This window comes from Apteryx mantelli, chromosome 36 (genome assembly GCF_036417845.1).
Source record: "Apteryx mantelli isolate bAptMan1 chromosome 36, bAptMan1.hap1, whole genome shotgun sequence".
Lineage (NCBI taxonomy): Eukaryota > Metazoa > Chordata > Aves > Apterygiformes > Apterygidae > Apteryx > Apteryx mantelli.
In genome coordinates this window covers 447,937-467,063 of record NC_090013.1, presented here as the reverse complement: position 1 = coordinate 467,063, position 19,127 = coordinate 447,937, and the positions used below count along the sequence as shown (strand labels likewise).

Sequence of the window (19,127 nt, the reverse complement as noted above, 5' to 3'; positions counted from 1 at the left end):
CCCCCCCCCAGGGTGGGATGGGGATCGAAGCATCCGGGGGATGCACAGACACCCGCCCTTCTTCTCCCCATGCACCGGGGTGCTGCAGAGTCCCCCAGGGCCATGATGGGGGCCCAGGCATCCGGGGCCTGTGCAGCCCCCCAGGGCCACGATGGGGGCCCGGGTGTCCAGGGCCTACCCAGCCCCCCCTCCCCCCCCAGGCCGTGATGGGGGCCCAGGCGTCCGGGGCCTGCCCAGCCCCCCCTTCCCTCCCCAGGCTGTGATGGGGGCCCAGGTGTCCGGGGCCTACCCAGCCCCCCTCCCCCCCCAGGCCATGATGGGGGGCCCAGGTGTCCGGGGCCTGTGCAGCCCCCCAGGGCCACGATGGGGGGCCCAGGCGTCCGGGGCCTGCCCAGCCCCCCCTCCCCTCCCCAGGCTGTGATGGGGGCCCAGGCGTCCGGGGGCTGCCCAGGGCAACGCTGGCGGCTCCCGGCCGGGCCCCATCGTGCTGAAGGGCCGTGGCAGAGCCGTGGGGCCGGGCAGGGGTGGAAACCCCCCCCCTGCCGTGGGGACGCCGGGGCCCCGGGCGGCGGCTCCGTCCCCTTTAAGGCCCGGCTCACCTGCGGGCGCAGCCGCTCACCTGGCTCAGGTGACGGGGAAGGAGGAAGCGGCGGCTGCCTGCGGCGAGGGCCCCCGCCGCCCCGCCATGTCCGCCTCCGCCGTCTTCATCCTCGACCTCAAGGGGAAGGTGAGCCCCGGCGTCCGGGTGGGGGCCCTGGCATCCGGGTGGGGGCCCTGGCATCCAGGCGAGGGGCCCTGGCGTCTGGGCGAGGGGCCCTGGCATCCAGGCAGGGGGCCCCGGCGTCCGGGTGGGGGGCCCTGGCATCCAGGTGGGGGGCCCCGGCATCCAGGCGAGGGGCCCCGGTGTCCAGGCGAGGGACCCCCGACTCCCCGCGGCAGTAGGTCCGTGGGGGTCCCGCTCCCCACCGCCCCCCAACCCGCCCCTGCCGCCCCGGCCCGGGGGTCCGGCGGGAGCAGCACGGCCGGGTGGGGGGGTCACGGTGCAGCAGCCCCCCCCGGCCCCGGCTGAGCCCCGTCGCCCCGCAGCCCCTGATCAGCCGGAACTACAAGGGCGACGTGAGCATGGCCGAGATCGAGCACTTCATGGCCCTGCTGCTGCAGAGGGAGGAGGAGGGAGCCCTGGCGCCGCTGCTGACCCACGGCAAAGTCCACTTCCTCTGGATCAAGCACGCCAACCTCTACCGTATCCTTGCCGGGCCGCGGCCCCCGCCGGCCCCCGCCGCCCCCCGCCCTGCCCCTTTCCTTAGCCGGCGCCCCAGTGGTGGCCGCCACCAAGAAGAACGCCAACGCCTCCCTGGTCTACGCCTTCCTCTACAAGGTGGTGGAGGTGAGACCCGTTGGGGTTGGGGGGCGGCGGGGGGCCGGCGCTCCGCCGACGGTGACCCCTATCTATCCATCCCCCCCCCAGGTCTTCTCCGAGTACTTCAAGGAGCTGGAGGAGGAGAGCATCCGGGACAACTTCGTCATCGTCTACGAGCTGCTGGACGAGCTGATGGACTTCGGCTTCCCGCAGACCACCGACAGCAAGATCCTGCAGGAGTGAGCGGGGCTGGGGGTGGGGGGGGGCGGCCCCACGGCAGGGTTGGGGGGGGCGCCGGGACCCTCCTCACCCCCCAACCCCCCCGGCTGCAGGTACATCACCCAGGAGGGCAACAAGCTGGACACGGGGAAGTCGCGCGTCCCCACCACCGTCACCAACGCCGTGTCCTGGCGGTCCGAAGGCATCAAGTACAAGAAGAACGAGGTCTTCATCGACGTCATCGAGTCCGTGAACCTGCTGGTAGGGCCGGGGTTGGGGTGGGGGGGGAGACTCCGCCGGCCGCGGGGGCTTTGGGGGCCGGGGGCCGGTGACGGGGCTGCCGCCGCCCCGCAGGTGAGCGCCAACGGCAGCGTGCTGCTCAGCGAGGTGGTGGGCACCATCAAGCTGAAGGTGTTCCTCTCGGGGATGCCCGAGCTGCGCCTGGGCCTGAACGACCGCGTCCTCTTCGAGCTGACGGGACGTGAGTGCGGGCGCCGGGCGCCCCGTCCCCATCCCCATCCCCGTCCCCATCCCCATCCCCGTCCCCGTCCCCGCCTGAGCCCGTCCCGCTCCGCTCCCAGGGGGCAAGAACAAGTCGGTGGAGCTGGAGGACGTCAAGTTCCACCAGTGCGTGCGGCTCTCGCGCTTCGACAACGACCGCACCATCTCCTTCGTGCCCCCCGACGGCGACTTCGAGCTCATGTCCTACCGCCTCAACACCCAGGTGGGCCCGGACGCCGGGGCCCTCGCCGGGAGGGGGGGGCGGGATGGGGGCGGGAATGAGCCTCCTCCTCCTCCTCCTCCTCCTCCTCCTCCTCCTCCGTGCGCCCCAAGGTGAAGCCGCTCATCTGGATCGAGTCGGTCATCGAGAAGTTCTCCCACAGCCGGGTGGAGATCATGGTCAAGGTGAGACCCCCAACGCCCTCCTCGCCCGTCGCGCCCAGGCGAGCGGGGCCGCGCCAGCCCCATCCGTCCCGTCCCGTCCCCCCCCCCCCCGCGTTGTGTCCCCCCCACCCCAGGCCAAGGGGCAGTTCAAGAAGCAGTCGGTGGCCAACGGGGTGGAGATCGCCGTGCCGGTGCCCAGCGACGCCGACTCGCCCAAGTTCAAGACCAGCGTGGGCTCCGCCAAGTACCTGCCGGAGAAGAACGTCGTCATCTGGACCATCAAGTCCTTCCCGGTGAGCCGTGCCCGTCCCGTCCCATCCCGTGCCGTGCCGTCCCATGCCGGTGCGCGGCGCCCGGACGCCGGGGTCCCCGCGGTCCCCGTGGCAGGGGGGTCACCGGCGGTGCCCGCGCAGGGGGGCAAGGAGCACCTGATGCGCGCCCACTTCGGGCTCCCCAGCGTGGAGAAGGAGGAGGACGAGGGGCGGCCGCCCATCTCCGTCCGCTTCGAGATCCCCTACTTCACCGTCTCGGGAATCCAGGTGCCGAGCGGGATGGGGCCGGCCGCCCTCGCGTCCCCCTCGTCCCGGCGTCCCCCTCGTGTCCCCCTCCCGTGAGAGCGTCCCGTCCCGTGTCCCCCTCCTCGTGTCCCCTCGTCCCAGCGTCCCCCTTGCATCCCCCTTGTCCTGGCATCCCCCTCCCATAAGAGCGTCCCGTCCCGTGTCCCCCTCCTCCCATTCCCTTGTGACCCCTCGTCCCGGCGTCCCCCTCCCACCAGAGCGTCCCCTCCCCTCGTGTCCCCCTCGTCCCGGCGTCCCCCTCCCATAAGAGTGTCCCCCCCTCATGTCCCCCTCATGTCCCCCTTGTCCCATCCCCTCGTGCCCCCTCGTCCCAGTGTCCCCCTCCCATAAGAGTGTCCCCCCTCATGTCCCCCTCATGTCCCCCTTGTCCCATCCCCTCGTGTCCCCTCATCCCGGTGTCACCCTCCCATAGGAGCATCCCCCCCCTCACGTCCCCCCACCGGGGTCTGCGTCCCCCCGTCCCACCACCATGTCCCCCGGGGCCCTTCCCCACGTCCCCAGTGCCCCGTCCCCTCGCTGCCCGGGGTCCCCTGTCCCATAAGAGCGTCCCGTCCCGTGTCCCCCTCGTCCTGTCCCCTCGCGTCCCCTCATCCTGGCGTCCCCCTCCCATAAGAGCGTCCCCCCCCAGTGTCCCCCGCCGGGGTCTGCATCCCCCCGTCCCACCGCCGCATCTCCCTGGCCCTTCCCGGCGTCCCCAGCACCCTGTTCCTTTGCTGCCCGGGCTCCCCGTCCCCCCCCAGTGTCCCCCGCCGGGGTCTGCGTCCCCCCGTCCCACCGCCGCATCTCCCTGGCCCTTCCCGGCGTCCCCAGCACCCTGTCCCTTTGCTGCCCGGGCTCCCCGTCCCCCCCCGGTGTCCCCCGCCGGGGTCTGCGTCCCCCCGTCCCACCACCGCGTCCCCCTGGCCCTTCCCCGCGCCCCCGTCCCCCCGTCCCCTGGCTGCCCGGGCTCCCCGTCCCCGGCTCGCGTCCCCGGGGGGCCGGGGGGGCGCCGCGTCCCCGCGTCCCCACGTGTCCCCCCCCCGACGCTGCCGCGGCCAGGTGCGCTACATGAAGATCATCGAGAAGAGCGGCTACCAGGCGCTGCCCTGGGTGCGCTACATCACCCAGAGCGGGGGTGAGCGCGGGGGGCGGCGGGACCCCCCCACCCCCACCCGTGTCCCCCCTGCCCCCCCGGGTGGGGGCGCCGGGCCCCGGCTCACCCCCGTGCCCCCCCCCCCCGCAGACTACCAGCTCCGCACCAGCTAGAGGGACCCGGCCCCACGGCCCCCCACGGCCCCCCCACGGCCCCCACGGCCCCCCACGGCCCCCCACGGCCGCTATAAAGTTTGCACCCGTGTCCCTGCAGCCCTGTGGCTCTGTCGGGGCGGGGGGGGGGGACGGCGCGGGGATGGGGGACAGGGGGGACGTGGGATGAGGGCCCCGGCATCTGTGTCCCCTTATCCCATCACGGTGTCCTGCCCCCTCCCGTCCCCTTGTCCCCAGCATCCATGTCCCCCTCGTCCCATCGCAGCATCCTGTCCCCTCCCATCCCCCTTGTCCTCAGTGTCCGTGTCCCCCCGTCCCATCGCAGTGTCCCCCCTTGTCCTTACCCCCGACCATCTCGCCCCCTTGTCACCCAGCATCCCTGTCCCCAGGGTCCCTGTCCCCAGCATCCGTGTCCTCCCATCCCACCGCAGCGTCCCCCCTTGTCCTTACCCCCGACCCTCTCGCCCCCTTGTCACCCATCATCCATGTCCCCAGGGTCCCTGTCCCCAGCATCCGTGTCCTCCCATCCCATCGCAGCGTCCCCCCTTGTCCTTACCCCCGACCCTCTCGCCCCCTTGTCACCCATCATCCGTGTCCCCAGGGTCTGTGTCCCCAGCATCCGTGTCCTCCCATCCCATCGCAGTGTCCCCCCTTGTCCTTACCCCCGACCCTCTCGCCCCCTTGTCACCCATCATCCGTGTCCCCAGGGTCCCTGTCCCCAAGCGGCCTCGTCTCCAGAGGTCCACGTCCCCTACCAGGTCCCTTTGCAGCCGTGTCCCCTCAGCCTGAAGCATCCACGTCCCTTTGTCCCTTGTCCCCAAGTGGTGGCCACTTGCTCCCTCTTGTCCCTATCCTGGCATCCAGGCCCTGTGGTCATTTAGCGTCCTTGTCCTCAGGTCCCCTTGTCCCCCGATGTCTGTGACCCTCCAACGCCCATGTCCCTGTGTCCCCCAACGCCCACGTCCCCTTGTCCCCCAGTGCCCGTGTCCCCTTGTCCCCAATGTCTGTGACCCCCAATGCCCACGTCCCCTTGTCCCCCCCGTGTCTGTGTCCTCCAGCATCCCCTGTCCCCTAATGACCCTGTCCCCCGTCCCCCTGTGGCAGGGGCCTGCCTGCCCCTTCCTGCCCCAGCCCGGGGGCGGGGGGGGTCCCCTGTTTTGGGGGGGGCTGTGAGCGGCGAGGAAGGGGGTGTCCCACGTGGGGGGGGGGTCCCACCGGGGGGGGATCCCCAGGAGGTGTCCCGTGAGGGGTGTCCCGGGGGCAGGGGTCCCTGGGAGGTGTTCCCCGAGGGGGTGTTCTGTGGGGGCGGCTCCCTGGGGGGGGGGGGCCCTGGGGGTGGCTCCCCGAGGAGTGTCCCACGTGGGGTGGTTCCCCGTGGAGGGGGGGGGGCCTGGGAGGGGCTCCCCGGGGGGTGTCCCCCGTGGGGGATGTCCTGTAGGGGAGGCCCTGGGAGGGGCTCCCCGAGGGAGGAGTGTCCCACGTGGGGGGGTTTCCCATGGGGGTGGGGGGGGGTGTCCCACGTGGGAGTGACCCCGGGGCGCCCCCGGGGGCCGCGGCCGCCTCCTTCCCGCCCGAAGCTGCGTTTGAATCAGGGAGCCCCGCCCCCGCGGCCGCGCCGCCGCAGCCAATCAGCGCGCCGCGCCCCGCCGGAGCCTGCCCGGAGCCGCGCTCCCATTGGCCGGCCGGGAGGCGGCGGGGGGGCCGTGACGCAGGCGGCGGGGGGGATACATTGTAGCGGGGCGGGGGGCGGCGGCTCCCTAGCGGCCCCGGGGGGCGCGACGTGGGTGGCCGCGACCGCGGGAGCCGCCCGGCCCCTCCCCGGCCCCCCCGGCCCCCCCCGGGCTTCCCCCCGGGCTCCCCCCCGGGCTCCCCCAGCCCCCCCCCGGCCCCGCCGCCGGCCCCGCCCCTGGCCCCGCCCCCCGGCCCCCGCCCCCGCCCAGTGCCGCAGACACCGGCCCCGCTCCCCGCCCGGCGACGCCCCGCTGCAGGGTGAGGGGAGCCGGGGGCTCGGCGCGGCGGGGGGGGCGGGCGCGGCCGGCACCGGGGGGGGGGAAGGGGAGGGGGCGGCGGGGGCGAGGATGACAGCGGCGCGGCGGGGGGGGCCGGGGCCCGGGCGGGGCCGGCGCCGGCGCCGGGCGGGGCGGGCGCCGGGGCAGGAGGCGGGGAAGGGGGCGGCTGGGGGCTCGGGCGGGGCCGGGACCGAGGGACCCGGGGGGGGCCAAGACCGTGGGGGGGGGAGGCTGGGAACCGGGGGATGGGCTGACACGGGTGGGGGGGCCTCTCCGCCCGGGGGGGGGCTGGGAACCGGGGGGGGGAGCTCGGGCTCGGCTGACACGGGGGGGGACACACGGGGACCGAGGGAGCCGGGGGGGGGCCAAGCCCGGGGGGAGGCTGGGAACCGGGGGAGTGGACTGACACGGGTGGGGGGGCCCCTCCGCGCGGGGGGGGGGGCTGGGAACCGGGGGGGGCTGACACGGGGGGGGGCCCTCCGCCCGGGGGGGGGCTGGGAACCGGGGGGGCTGACACGGGGGGGGGCCCTCCGCCCGGGGGGGTGCTGGGAACCGGGGGGGGAGCTCGGGCTCGGCTGACACGGGGGGGGACACACGGGGACCGAGGGAGCCGGGGGGGGGCCAAGCCCGGGGGGGGGTCCGGGCCCCGGGAGGGACCGGGGGAGGTGTGCACGGGGGGGGGGCGGACTGGGGCTAATCCTCGGGGAGTCCCGGACCTGGGGGGGCTCGGGGGGGGGTCCGGGACGGAGGGGGCTGACGACCCCCCCCCCCAGGTGCCGGCGCGGCCATGCTGCTGGGGGGCGAGATCAGCGCCGGGGACCGGCTGAGCGGCGCCGCGGCCCGGGGCGACGTGGCCGAGGTGCGGCGGCTGCTGCACCACGAGCTCGTGCACCCCGACGCCCACAACCGCTTCGGCAAGACGGCGCTGCAGGTGGGGCGGCCTCCGGGGCCTCCGGGATGCGGGGATGGAGACGGGGGACCGCCGGGATCCAGGGATGGAGCACAGGGACCGCCGGGATGTGGGGATGGAGACCAGGGACCTCTGGGATCCAGGGATGGAGCACAGGGACCTCCAGGATGTGGGGATGGAGATCAGGACCTGGGGGATGGAGATCAGGGACCTCTGGGATCCAGGGATGGAGCGTTGGGACCACCGGGATGTAGGGATGGAGATCAGGGACTTCCGGGATCCAGGGATGGAGTGTAGGGATGTCCAGGATGTGGGGATGAAGAGCAGGACCCCAGGGATGGAGATGCCTGGGATCTAGGGATGGACAACAGGGACCTCTGAGACATGGGGATGGAGAGCAGGACCCTGGAGATGGAGATCCCTAGGATGCAGGGATGGAGCATAGGGACCTCCAGGACACAGGGATGGAGAGCACGGTTCTCCCTTGGGACACAGGGATGGAGAGCAGGGATCTCCCCTGGGATGCAGGGAAGGAGAACAGGGGTCTCCCCTGAGATGCAGGAATGGAGAGCAGGGATCTTCTGCAGGATCTGGGGATGGGGGGCAGGGATCTGCCACAGGATCTGGGGATGGGGAGCAGGGCTCTCCTGCAGGATCTGGGGATGGGGAGCAGGGATCTTCTGCAGGATCTGGGGATGGGGAGCAGGGATCTCCCCTGGGATGCAGGGAAGGAGAACAGGGGTCTCCCTGAGATGCAGGGATGGAGAGCAGGGATCTCCTGCAGGATCTGGGGGTGGGGAGCAGGGATCTGCTGCAGGATCTGGGGATGGAGAGCGGGACTCTCCTGCAGGATCTGGGGATGGAGAGCAGGGATCTGCCGCAGGATCCGGGGATGAGGAGCGGGGCTCTCCTGCAGGATGTGGGGATGGAGAGCAGGGCTCTCCTGCAGGATCCGGGGACGGAGAGCGGGGCTCTCCCCGGACGCCGGGATGGAGAAGAGCAGGGCTCTCGTCCCCGGCAGGTGATGATGTTCGGCAGCCCGGCGGTGGCGCAGGAGCTGCTCAAGCAGGGCGCCAGCGCCAACATCCAGGACGAGGCGGGCCGGGCGCCGGCGCACGACGCGGCCCGCGCCGGCTTCGTGGACACGCTGCGCGTGCTGGTGGAGCACGGCGCCGACGTCAACGTGCCCGATGGCGCCGGGGCGCTGCCCATCCACGTGGCCGTGCGCGAGGGCCACGCCGCCGCCGTCCGCTACCTGGCCGCCGACTCGGACCTGGCGCACCGCGACGCCCAGGGCCGCACGCCGCTGGACCTGGCGCGCCACCTGCGCCTGCCCCGGCTCTGCGCCCTGCTGCAGCGGCCGCCGCCGCCGTGAGCCGCCGTGAGCCGCCGCGAGCCGCCACCGGCACCGGCACCGGCACCGCGCGCGGCCCCCGCCGCGGCCCCGCCGCCTACCTCGGACGCTCGTCTGCAGCCGTCACTGTCCTTCCTATTTATATTTTCGTGGGTGCTTCTTCCCCCCCCCCCAACCCCGCATGGCCGGGTACGAGGTGGCCCCCCCGGCCCCAGGTCGGACCGTCCTGTCCCCCCCCCCCATCACCGCTGCCGGGGCTGGATGTCGGGTGTCCCCCCCCCCCCCCCCCCCGCCGGCCGGGCGCCCCCCTCCCGTGCTCCCCCCCCCCGGCTGCCTCCCTGCGCTCGCCCCCCCCTTCCCCCCCCCCCGGAGGCCGCCGGTTCCTTCTCGTGTTGGTTTTTATTTTGTAAAGACAGAAATTAAATGAGATTCTATTTATTGTGCTTGGGGGAGAGGTTGTGGGGGATAATTTAATGTTTTTAACCAATAAATTAATATTTGTGGACCGTGTGCGCTGCCGGTGGCCTCCTGTCTGTCTCGGTGGCGTCCGCCCCCCGGGCGGTTTGGGGGGGCCGGGGAGGGGCCCCCCCGTGGCCCCCGCACCCGGGTGATGCACTGGGCTGTTCCCCCCCCCACACACGCATTTCCCTGGGGAGCCCGGGAAGGTGGTGGATGGCAATGCCGGGGGGACGCGGGGGCCAAGATGGGGATCAGGGGGACTGGTGGGGAATTGGGGGGCTGCAGGAGGGGGCCAGGGGGGTCCCAGGAGGGGACTGGGGGGCTGGAGGAGGGGGCCAGGGGGGTCCCTGGGAGGGAATTGGGGGGGCTGGAATGGGGGGTGCATGGGGGGGGGTCCCTGGGAAGGAAATGGGGGTTGGAGAAGGGGTAATGGGATTGGGGGGTCTTTGAGAGGGAAATTGGGGGGGTTGGGGGTGGCGGTTTTGGGGGTGCAAAGGGGGTCTCAGGTGAAACGCCGGATGGGTCCCTCGGGACGGAAATGGAGGAGGTTGGAGGGTCCCGGGGGGGCTTTGGGGGTGCAGAGGGGGCGGGGGGGGGGGGCGCTCCCTCGGGTGACGGTGCCTGTGGGCCCCACCATTCTGCAGCATCCGTTTCCCCTTTAAGCGCGGGGCGCGGGGCGGGGCCTCTCCCCGGAGCCCCGCCCCGAGGCCACGTGACGGCCGCCCGGAAGTGCGGCACCCACGTGGGCGGAGGATGCCGGAGCCGGAGCTGCGCGTGAACGCGGCCTTCGCGGCGCGATACGGGCGGTACCGGCGGCGCGAGGAGCTGCAGCGGCGTGAGCGGGGACCGGCACCGGGAGGGGGGCGACGGGACGGGCACCGGGACCGGGACCGGCACCGGGAGGGGGGCGACGGGACGGGCACCGGGACCGGGACCGGCACCGGGACCGGATCGGAACCGGAACCGGGGGGAGCGGCACCGAGGACCGGAGGAATCGGATCTAGGCCCGTGGGGGACTGAACGGCGACTAGGAGCGGGGGGGAGGGGGCGGCGCTGGGGGTCGGAACCAGAACCGGGACCGGCCGAACCGGGACCGGGGGTGGGGGAGTTGAACTGGGGATAGGGCCGGAACCAGCGCAATCGGGACCGGGACCGGGGAGAAGGACCGAGCACCGGCAGGAGGAGAGCGGGGATGGAACCGGGACGGCAGAACCTGGGACCGGGCTGAACCGGGGGCAGGGGAGAACGGGGGCGGGTGGACCCAGGTACCGGCCTGAACCGGGACCAGGGAGGCGGGGACAGGGAACGGTTCCCGGGGGTCCCGGGATTGGGGAAGGCGGGTGCTGGGACCGGGGTCCGGATTGGAACCGGAGGGGACGACGACACTGTGGCGGGGGGGACCCGGGTGCCCCCCGGGGTGGCCCCGTCCCCGGTATCGGTGCCGCACCGGTGCCGCCGCTGAGCCTGCTTCCCGCCCCCCCCCTCCAGTGCAGGACCGTTATGGCGACGACGGCGGCGACGACGGCAGCGACTCCAGCTCCGAGTCGGACTCCAGCGGGGACGATGTGGTGAGTGGGGGCAGAGCAGGGCCAGGCCCGGACGCCTGGGCCCTCTCCCGGGTCGTCGGGTGCCTCGGCATCAGCCGCCGGCCCCGCTGCCTCGCAGGCCGTCGACCCGCGGCTGGAGAGGGATTTCTACCGCACGCTGGCCCTGCTGAAGACCAAGGACCCCCGCATCTACCAGAAAGACGCCACCTTCTACAGCCAGGAAGGTACCGCGGCTCCCGAGGCGTCTGTGTCCCCCCCCCCCCGAGCCCCCCCGGCCCCCCTCACCTTCGCCTGCCCCAGACTCCTCCACGGAGAGCGACGCCGAGCAGTGGGAGCGGCTGGAGAAGCCGATGTACCTGAAGGACTACGAGCGGAAGGTGATGCTGGAGAAGGAGGGGTAAGGAGCGGCGCCGGGGGGGGGGGTCTCGCCTGCCCCATCCGCGTGGGGCGTTCGGGGCCCGAGGGTTTTTTTCGGGGGGGGGGAGGTCCCAAGCTGGGGGGCGGCAGCGGGAGCCCCCGGGCAGGGACCGAGCCATCGTCGCCTTCCCTGCAGCAAATACGTGGATGAGGAAGACGAGGAGGACGAGGAGGCTGCAGCCAGACGGAGGAAGGTGGGTGCGGGGACGGGAACGGGGGGGCAGTGCTGCTGCCCCCCCCCCCCCCGGTGCCGTGGGGCCACGTGCGTCCCTGACCCGCGTCTCCCCGCGCAGAAAGTTGCCTCCAAGAGCTACGTGGAGGAGCAGAGGGAGCTCAAGGAGAGGTGGGAGCGCCCGGCTTGGGGGGGGGCTGCGCCTGGTGGGGGGGGCCCCCAGGCACCGGGCTCACCCGCCTCCCTGCCCCCCCCCCCCCAGCTTCCGGGCCTTCGTGGCAGACAGCGAGGAGGAGGAGGAGGAGGAGGACGGGGACAAAGGAGGCTCTGCCCTGCTCCGCCGCCGCAGCCGGACGGCGGAGGAGAAGGTGAGGGCTGGGGCTGGGGGGGGAGGTGGTGGGGGGGGGGCGCCCCGGGGTGTGGGGCTGACGGTCGCTCCCCCCCCCCCCCCAGGCCCGCGAGGAGGAGGACTACATCCGCTGGCTGAAGGGGCAGGGGGACGTCGCCGAGGAGCCGCTGCGGGACCTGGTGAGGGGGCTGAGGCCGGGCCAGTGCTCGCGTCGCTGATGGACGGGGAAGGCGGCGCCGGCGCCCGGCCCTGACCCCCCCCCCCCCCGCCCAACGTGGCCGCAGGCGCCGCTGCGGCGCTACTGGAACGACCCCGCGCTGGAGCCCGGCGAGCGCTTCCTGCGCGACTACGTCCTCAACCAGGGCTACCGCGAGGAGGAGGAGGAGGAGGAGGAGGAGGAGGACGGCGAGGGGTGAGTGGGGGCAGCGTGGATGCCCCCGCCCCGACGCCGCTCGCCCTCATCCGCCGCATCCCCGCAGGGGCCCCGGCGCCTCCGCTGCCCGCCCGGACCTGGCCGACTCCTCGGACGAGGGCGAGCTCTTCCTGGCCAAGCAGGAGGCCTTCGAGCGCCGGTACAACTTCCGCTTCGAGGAGCCCGACGCCCAGCAGGTGGGGGGCGGCCGGGGGGCCGGGGGGGGGGCCCGGGGCGCCCGGAGGGTCCCGGCCCCACCTGCCCCCCCCCCCCCCAGGTGCGAACGTATCCCCGGAGCATCGCCACGTCGGTGCGGCGCCGCGACGAGCGCCGCAAGGAGAAGCGGGAGCAGATCCGGGAGAGGAAGAAGAAGGTGAGAGATGGGGAAGTGTGTGGGGGGAAAAACGCCGTGGCCCCCCCCTGCCATCGGGGGGGGGCTCCTTGGGGCGGCTCAACCGTCCGTCTGTCCGTCCCCGCAGGAGAAGGCGCGGAAGCGGGAGGAGCTGAAGCAGCTGAAGAACCTGAAGCGGGAGGAGATCGCGGCGCGGCTGGCGCGGCTGCGCGAGGCCACCGGCAACGCCGCCGTGGGCTTCTCCGAGCGCCTCCTCGAGGAGGACTTCGACCCGGCCCAGCACGACCGGCTCATGGAGGTCGGCCCCGCTCGCCCCCTTTTCCCCCGCGCCCCGCTCGCCCCCTTCTCCTGCTCCCCGGTGACTCTCTCCCTTTTCCCCCCAGGAATTCTTCGGCGACGACTATTACGGCCGGGGGGAGGAGGAGAAGCCGCAGTTCGAGGAGGAGGAGGGTCTGGACGGTGAGCCGGGGCCCGGGTCCCCCGCGCTGGGACGGCGCCGGGTCTCTAACGTGCCACTTCCCCCCCTCTGCAGACGACTGGAACTGGGACACGTGGACGGGCCGGGATGAGGAGGAGGAGGAGGCGGGAGGCAGCCGCCAGCCGCACTGCGAGGATCCTGACTTCGTGGTCCGTCCCCTCCCAGGCTGAGGCCGGGTGGAACTCGTGACAGCGATGCCCGGCAGCTTGGCTGCCCCGGTGGGTCTCCGAGCCCCCTGCCAAACCGGTGGCCGTTGTGTCCCCCCCCACCCAGATGGACGCGGACTACGACCCCCAGGCCCCCCCGGCTCCCTCCAGGAAGCGGCTGAAGAAGGAGGCGCCTTCGCTGGGGAAGAAGAGGCGGAAGACGCGGTTCCGGGAGGCCGTGGAGCAGGAGAAGCCGGCGTTCGACCCCGGTGAGCGAGGGGCAGGGGTCCCCCGGCCCCCCCCAGCCCTGGGGAGGGGACACGTCGGGGCTCTGACCCCCCCCCTTGCGGCCCCAGCGGCCGGCACCTTCGAGCAGTACCTGGACGAGTATTACCGGCTCGACTACGAGGACCTGGTGGGCGACCTGCCCTGTCGCTTCAAGTACCGCAGCGTGGTCCCCTGCGACTTCGGCCTCACCACCGATGAGGTAGGGCCCGCCTGGACGCCGGGGCCCCCCCGTCCCGGCTCTCCGGGCGAGCTCAGCCCCCCCCCCCGCTCTGCCCCCCCCCAGATCCTGGCGGCCGACGACAAGGAGCTGAACCGCTGGTGCTCCCTGCGCAAGACCTGCATGTACCGGTGAGGGGGCCGTGGGGCTGGGGGGGGGCCGTGGGGCTGGGGGGGGCCGCGGCGGCCTCGTGCCCAGCTCCGGCTCTCCATCGCCCCCAGCTCGGAGCGGGAGGAGCGGCAGGACCAGGCCAACTACAGCCGCCGGGCCCAGAACGCCTGGAAGAAGCAGCAGATCCTGAAATCCCTGTTGGCTACGTGCGTACGGGGATGGGGGGGGGGGGAATGGCAGAAGGGGGGAGGCGGAGGGGGCCCCCCCCCCGGCCGGTCCGACCCCCTGAGCCGCCCTCTCCGGCTCTGCAGCGTGGAGGAGCCCGAGCAGGCGCCCGCGGCCAAGGCCAAGGTGGGGAAGAAGCGGCGGGACAAGCGGTGGCGGCAGGAGGCACCCGGAACGGAGCCGGAGCCGGCGCCAGCCCCAACCACGGAGCAGCCCCCGGCGCCGGCTGTGGCTCCCGGCCCGGCGGCAGAGCGGCCACGGCCCCGCGGGACGGCGCTGCTGGGGGCGGCCGTGCGGCTCGGCGGCCGGGAGTTCTCCGGGAAGCGCCTGGAGGCGTACGGCCTGAACCCCCGGCGGCTCCGCTACCGGCAGCTGCTCCGGCAGAAGAGGAAAAGGGAGGAGCGGAGGGGGACGGCGCCTGGCAAAGCCCCCCGCGCCTGAGCTGGGGAGGGGAAACGCGGTGAGTGCTGGCGCTGACCTAGAAACCCCCTGATCGGGCCGGGGGGATCCCAGCACCATGGCGGTGATGCCGGGTCGCCTGGCCCTGCTGCTGCTCCGGCTCCTGGCAGGGTGAGCACCGGGGCTGGGGACGCCAGGGCGGCTCCGTCTCACCCTGTCTGTCCCCGTCTCACCCCGTTCCCTGTCCCTGCCGCAGGGACGGGGTCGCCGGGTGTCCACACCGCGGCTCGGCCCCACCGGCTACGACCTGCTGCTCCGCCACCTCCGCCTGGAGCCAGCGACCCTCCACCACCTCGTGCTGCCCGGCACCATCTTCCTCACCATCCTCTGCGACCCCGTCTGCACCTTCCGCTCCCGTCTTCCAGTACTACCAGGGGGCAATTCCCGCTTTCCGGGCCCTGGGCAACCGCAGCTGGCTGCTGGCCGCCTTCCTCCGCCGGCCCCGGCGCTGCTACGACCCGCGGGAGCTGGGGAATGGCCTGGCCGGGAACGCCATGGCCTTCGACCGGGGCTGGAGGCCGGCAGGGAGCTGTCCGGCAGCAGGAGTCGGAGCAGCTGAACGGGACCTTCAGGCTGGTGCCGATCACGGAGCGCTTCGAGGAGTCGCTGGCGCAGGAGCTACTGGGGCTGAGGCCAGAGGAGCCAACCTTCGTGTCCCGCAATGCCCGGCGGCGCCAAGCCCCATCAACATGGAGCGGCTCCGGGCCTGGAACTGGCTGGACGTGCGCCAGCGCTGCCAGCGGACGGCGTGGCTGGAGCCGCGGTGCCACGCGTGCCTCTACCGGCAGCAGCATGGCAGGGACGTGCGTGCGCCGCCCCCCGGAATGACCGTGGTGCCCCGACAGCCACGCGCCAGCTCAAGTAGACCTTTAATTCCCGGGGAGACAGACAGGCGGATGAGGGGGGGGAATCCTGAGCGGAGCCACAGGCAATAAATAGACCCAAACCCTCAACGCGAGCAGCTTGTGATGGCCCAAAGTGACGCAGGTAAACGCAGCCCCCGGCTGCGGCTCAGAGCAGCCTGAGGGGGACCACAGCCCGGCCCCAAACGGAGCGGGGAGGCCGGCTTGTCCTCCCTCTCCAGCCGGAGGCCGCTGGGAATTAGAAAACGTCAGCCCTGAGCTCTGTTCCCAGCTCTCCCCGTGGCCGGGGCCAGCCGGGTGCAGTAGTGAACGAACAGACCTGAGGTGTGGGGGGGGGGGGGGGGCCGCGGGGCCCGTCGGCCCCCGGGAGACGTCGCCTCTCCCCGAGGCGAGCCTCCGCGGCTCAGCCGCCGCGCCGCTGTCCCCCCGCGGCGCCGTGGCTTTCTCCAGTGTACGAACTGCCTTCCGCGTGCCGAGCCGGCGGCGGGTCCCTCGGTGGCGGCGGCTCGAGGAACGAGTCCCCAACCGCCCTCAGAGGAAGACGAACTCGTCCGAGCTGGGCTTCTTGCCCTTGGCGCGTTTGCCGGCGCGAGGCAACTGCATCGTCTGCTGCGAGAGGCGCGAGCAGAGCTCGTCCAGGCCGTAGTCCTGCGCGTGGCCCTCCACCACGCTGAACATGGGGTACTTGTCCTTGGCTGAGGGGGAGTTCAGGACCTGGAGCCGGGCGGGGAGCAGGGTCAGAGCCGGGGAAGCGCCGGCAGCAGCCTCCCTTTCCTTCCCGGCTGCGTTAGCGGGAGCCCCGGAGCGGCTCCGGAGTCGCACGCTGGTTTAAGGGGACCTGGCCCTGTTCGGAGGGGGGGACTCACGCAGGTCAGCTCTGCGCACAGCTCCTCCAGGTCCTGCGCGCCGCAGGCGTAGAAGCCGATGGTGCAGCTGGGATCCATCTTGCCAAAGGCCATTTTCCGCGGGAGCTGCAGTGGAAGGACTGAGAGGAGACAGGGAGTTACGGCCCGGCAGTGACCCCCCTTCCACGGGCGGCCGATCCCAGCTCCACGGGCCAATCCCGGCTCCGCACCCACCTGCAAGGGGAAGTTCTCCCGCGAGGTGTCCACGAAGGGCTGGCAGTAGTGGGGGTCCAGGTAGAGCAGGAAATCGTCTGGAGAGTGGGAAGAGCATCACTGCCCCGTCCCGGGGCGTCCCACAGCCCCGTGCTGCCCGGACGGAGCAAGGAGGCACCGTGCTGGGCTCCGGATAGGGAGGAAAGCGGCCGATACCTTGAAACCCGACGAAATAGAGGGAATGCCGGGGCTTCCCGCCGATGATCCCCACGCAGGACTTGAGCTTGAGCAGCTCCTGCAGGGAGAGGAGGGTCAGCGGCGCTGGCACCAGCCACCCCCGTCTCCCCGGGGTGGCTGCGAGGGGATAACGGGATCCGGGGACGCCACAGATCCAGGCCGGATGCTTCCTGGGGCCGGAGGCCGCCTCCGCCCTGCCCCTACCTTCACGCAGTCGACGTAGACGGGGTTGAGGGTCTCGCCGCCCAGCCGCATGGGCACCAGGACGACGACGGCGCGGCGCGGCCCGCCGGGCTCCGGCGCCCCTCGCTCGGGGCCGCCCTGCACCAGCCTGGCCACGTCGCCCTTGTACACTGCGGGGAGAGGGGCCGCTCATCCCGGCTGCCCCTCCCGCCCCTCCGGCAACCCCCCCGGCACCGGGGAGGGAGCTCCGTGCCCCCCACCGCGGCCCCCGCCTCTACCTGTGCAGTCCTGAGACACGTAGACCGAGAGGCCGCCGGCGTCGGGGCAGCTCTCCACGGCCCTCCTGCAAGGGGAGGGAGGGGAGGCAGCGGGTCCCGGACGGTCCCGCCGCACGTCCGGGGCCCCTCGGCAGCCCCCGTCTCCGGAGGCGCCGACGCTGGCTCACCTGAGGATGTGGGCGACGATGGAGGGGCCGTACCAGTCTCCGGCTTTCTTCCCCGAGCTGCGGCCCAGCTCCACGAAGCGGTGGATGCCGAACGGCGCCCGGGGGTGGTCGGCGAAGCAGGCGACGACGGCGCGGTGCCGCTGCTCCGCCTCGCGCTCCCGGGGGCTACGGCAGCGGCCCGGTGCCTCCCGGCCCCGCGGCGCCCGGGGGCCAGAGGGAGAAGCCGAGCGCGGGGGCTCCGGCTCCGCCGAGCCACCGCTCAGCAGGGCGTCCGGCCAGCTCCAGTCTAGGGCCAAGCGGTGGTTAGGGAGCCGCCGGGAGCCCCGGAGCGGCGCCGGGAGCCCCCCGCCGGCGCTCACCTCTGCCAGGAGGTGCACGAGCAGCCCCTGCGCCAGCAGCATCTGCCCGCTGCGCAGCATGCAGCCCCAGCCGCAGTCGGTGGTCCAGGGCGTCCCCTCCAGCGCCGGGAACTCCCGCCGGTAGGTGAGCCACAGGCGGGAGACGAAATCCTTCTGGAAGCGCTCCACGTCCTCTGCAAGGCGGGGAGGGGCCGTGGGCGTGCGGTGGGGGGGGCGGCGAGGACCCGAATCCCCCCCCCCGCACCCCCGTCGCCGCCCCGGTCGCTCACCCTCGGCGGCGAGGCAGTAGACGCGGCCCAGGAGGTGAACGGGCGACAACTTGCTGAAGTGCGTCTTGGTCTTCACCGTCCAGCCTGGCGGGGGACGAGCCCGGAGGTGAGCGGGGCCTGCGCCCCCCGGGACCCCCAGCCCCCCCCCGGGACCCCCATGCTTGGGGACCCCCAGCTCCCTGGGACCCCCATCCCTGGGAACCCCCAGCCCTGGGGACCCCCATCCTTGGGGACCCCCAGCCCCGGGGACCCCCCAGCCCCTGGGACCCCCATCCTTGGGGACCCCCATCCTTGGGGACCCCCAAGCCCCAGGGACCCCCAGCTCCCTGGGAGCTCCATCCCTGGGACCCCCCAGCCCCGGGGACCCCCCAGCTCCAGGGACCCCCATCCTTGGGGACCCCCAGCCCCCCGGGACCCCCAAACTCCCAGGACCCCCAGCCCGCTGCCTCATCCTCTTCCTGGCTCGCTGTGCCCCTTCCCTGTCCCGCTGATCCCAGGGCCCCCATTCCCCATCCCGGGACCCCCATTCCTTGCCCCCCCCCATCCCAGGGCCCGTTCCTTGTCCCTCCCTGTGCTGCGCTGCCCCAGAGACCCCCATTTCCCCCCGTACTGGGACCCCTGTTCCCCACCCCCCTGTCCTGTCCCGGACCCCCATTCCCTGAGCCCCCCCCCAAATCCTGTCCCGGAACCCCCATTCCCACCCAGGAGACCCCTGTTCCCTGCCCCCCACCTTCCCAGGACCCCAGGACCCCCCCGTGGAACCCCCAAGAACCCCCTTCCCGCCCCGGTGACCCCCGTTCCCCATCCCCCCCTCATCCCAGCACCCCCGTTCCCGCCCCGGGGACCCCCGTTCCCCGTCCCCCCCCTTCCCGCCCCGGGGACCCCTGTTCCCCTTCCCGCCCCGGGGACCCCCGATCCTCATCAATCCCCCCCGTCCCGGGACCCCCCCCCGCCCCGCCGGTGCCCGGTGCCCCGCCCCTACCGTATCTGACGTTGTTCCAGGCCGACAGGAAGCGCCCTTTGACCCGCGCCCCCTCGTCGGGCTCGGGGGGGGCCCCGCGGCCGCCGCCCGCCCGCCGCCCCGAGGCGGGCGACACCGAGCTCATGGCGGCGGCGCGCGGGCATGGCGGGGGCGGGGCGCCGGCCGGGGCGGGGGCGGGGCCCCGGCGCTCACGCGACGCCCGGCGGCGGCGCCCGGGCGGCACCGGCCTTGCCGCCGCCGCCGCCGCCGCCGCCACCATCACCGCCCGCCGCCATCTCAGCTGTGGGCGCGGGACCCGGAAGCGGCGCCGCGCCGGGCGGAAGCGCCTCTTGCCGGCGGCGGCTCTCATTGGCTGGGGAGGGAGGGGAGGGGAGGGGCGGGGCCGCCGCGGGGGAGACGCCGAGGCGGGGGGCGCGGGGCGGAGGTCAGGGGTTACGGGGTCACGGCGGGCGGAGCCAGGGCTCGCGCAGCCAAGGCGGGAGGGCCGGGGTCGTGCGGCAGGCGGGGTCAGGGGTGAGAGGTCAAAGGCCATGCAGTGA

At 73.6% G+C, this 19,127-nt stretch overlaps 4 protein-coding genes across 5 annotated transcripts; 3 read left to right on the top strand and 1 right to left on the bottom strand.

The window, feature by feature from the left end:
- The first annotated feature begins 561 nt into the window (after positions 1-561).
- On the top strand, positions 562-4,337 carry AP1M2 (adaptor related protein complex 1 subunit mu 2). 2 transcript variants are annotated; one of them, XM_067314653.1, is made up of 12 exons: positions 568-727; positions 1,087-1,243; positions 1,320-1,387; positions 1,469-1,599; positions 1,693-1,840; positions 1,934-2,060; positions 2,161-2,303; positions 2,414-2,485; positions 2,599-2,757; positions 2,878-3,003; positions 4,081-4,156; positions 4,265-4,337. In XM_067314653.1, the coding sequence occupies exons 1-12, from the start codon at positions 686-688 to the stop codon at positions 4,285-4,287; spliced, it is 1,272 nt and encodes a 423-aa protein (XP_067170754.1). In that variant the 5' UTR covers positions 568-685; the 3' UTR covers positions 4,288-4,337. The 2 variants fall into 2 exon arrangements, with proteins under 2 accessions (XP_067170753.1, XP_067170754.1); XM_067314652.1 differs by having other exon boundaries at positions 562-727; positions 1,693-2,060.
- A 1,881-nt stretch (positions 4,338-6,218) lies between these two features.
- On the top strand, positions 6,219-8,783 carry CDKN2D (cyclin dependent kinase inhibitor 2D). Its single transcript, XM_067314679.1, has 3 exons — positions 6,219-6,276; positions 7,070-7,227; positions 8,228-8,783. The coding sequence occupies exons 2-3, from the start codon at positions 7,084-7,086 to the stop codon at positions 8,579-8,581; spliced, it is 498 nt and encodes a 165-aa protein (XP_067170780.1). The 5' UTR covers positions 6,219-6,276; positions 7,070-7,083; the 3' UTR covers positions 8,582-8,783.
- A 979-nt stretch (positions 8,784-9,762) lies between these two features.
- On the top strand, positions 9,763-14,514 carry KRI1 (KRI1 homolog). The gene is made up of 20 exons (XM_067314675.1): positions 9,763-9,854; positions 10,508-10,587; positions 10,685-10,790; positions 10,867-10,963; positions 11,120-11,177; positions 11,277-11,326; positions 11,418-11,523; positions 11,609-11,683; positions 11,789-11,916; positions 11,984-12,113; positions 12,194-12,289; positions 12,396-12,566; positions 12,652-12,727; positions 12,801-12,895; positions 13,020-13,161; positions 13,249-13,379; positions 13,464-13,528; positions 13,619-13,714; positions 13,820-14,193; positions 14,389-14,514. The coding sequence occupies exons 1-19, from the start codon at positions 9,773-9,775 to the stop codon at positions 14,172-14,174; spliced, it is 2,139 nt and encodes a 712-aa protein (XP_067170776.1). The 5' UTR covers positions 9,763-9,772; the 3' UTR covers positions 14,175-14,193; positions 14,389-14,514.
- Positions 14,515-15,044: 530 nt separating this feature from the next.
- Positions 15,045-18,745, bottom strand: ATG4D (autophagy related 4D cysteine peptidase). The gene is given in 10 exon segments (XM_067314676.1): positions 15,045-15,769; positions 15,922-16,025; positions 16,028-16,040; positions 16,135-16,211; positions 16,330-16,408; positions 16,555-16,703; positions 16,812-16,876; positions 16,979-17,510; positions 17,607-17,690; positions 18,589-18,745. Coding segments are annotated over 10 exon segments (1,410 nt in total). The 5' UTR covers positions 18,713-18,745; the 3' UTR covers positions 15,045-15,586.
- Positions 18,746-19,127: the final 382 nt, after the last annotated feature.

Bases quoted from the DNA above. Each gene is read 5' to 3' on its own strand.
- AP1M2 (XM_067314652.1), top strand. From the start codon at position 686: ATGTCCGCCTCCGCCGTCTTCATCCTCGACCTCAAGGGGAAG. The intron at 728-1,086 runs GTGAGCCCCGGC...GTCGCCCCGCAG, and splicing joins TCCTCGACCTCAAGGGGAAG to CCCCTGATCAGCCGGAACTA. The intron at 4,157-4,264 runs GTGAGCGCGGGG...CCCCCCCCGCAG, and splicing joins CTACATCACCCAGAGCGGGG to ACTACCAGCTCCGCACCAGC.
- KRI1 (XM_067314675.1), top strand. From the start codon at position 9,773: ATGCCGGAGCCGGAGCTGCGCGTGAACGCGGCCTTCGCGGCGCGATAC. The intron at 11,524-11,608 runs GTGAGGGCTGGG...CCCCCCCCCCAG, and splicing joins GCCGGACGGCGGAGGAGAAG to GCCCGCGAGGAGGAGGACTA. The intron at 11,917-11,983 runs GTGAGTGGGGGC...GCATCCCCGCAG, and splicing joins GAGGAGGAGGACGGCGAGGG to GGGCCCCGGCGCCTCCGCTG.
- CDKN2D (XM_067314679.1), top strand. From the start codon at position 7,084: ATGCTGCTGGGGGGCGAGATCAGCGCCGGGGACCGGCTGAGCGGCGCC. The intron at 7,228-8,227 runs GTGGGGCGGCCT...CGTCCCCGGCAG, and splicing joins TCGGCAAGACGGCGCTGCAG to GTGATGATGTTCGGCAGCCC.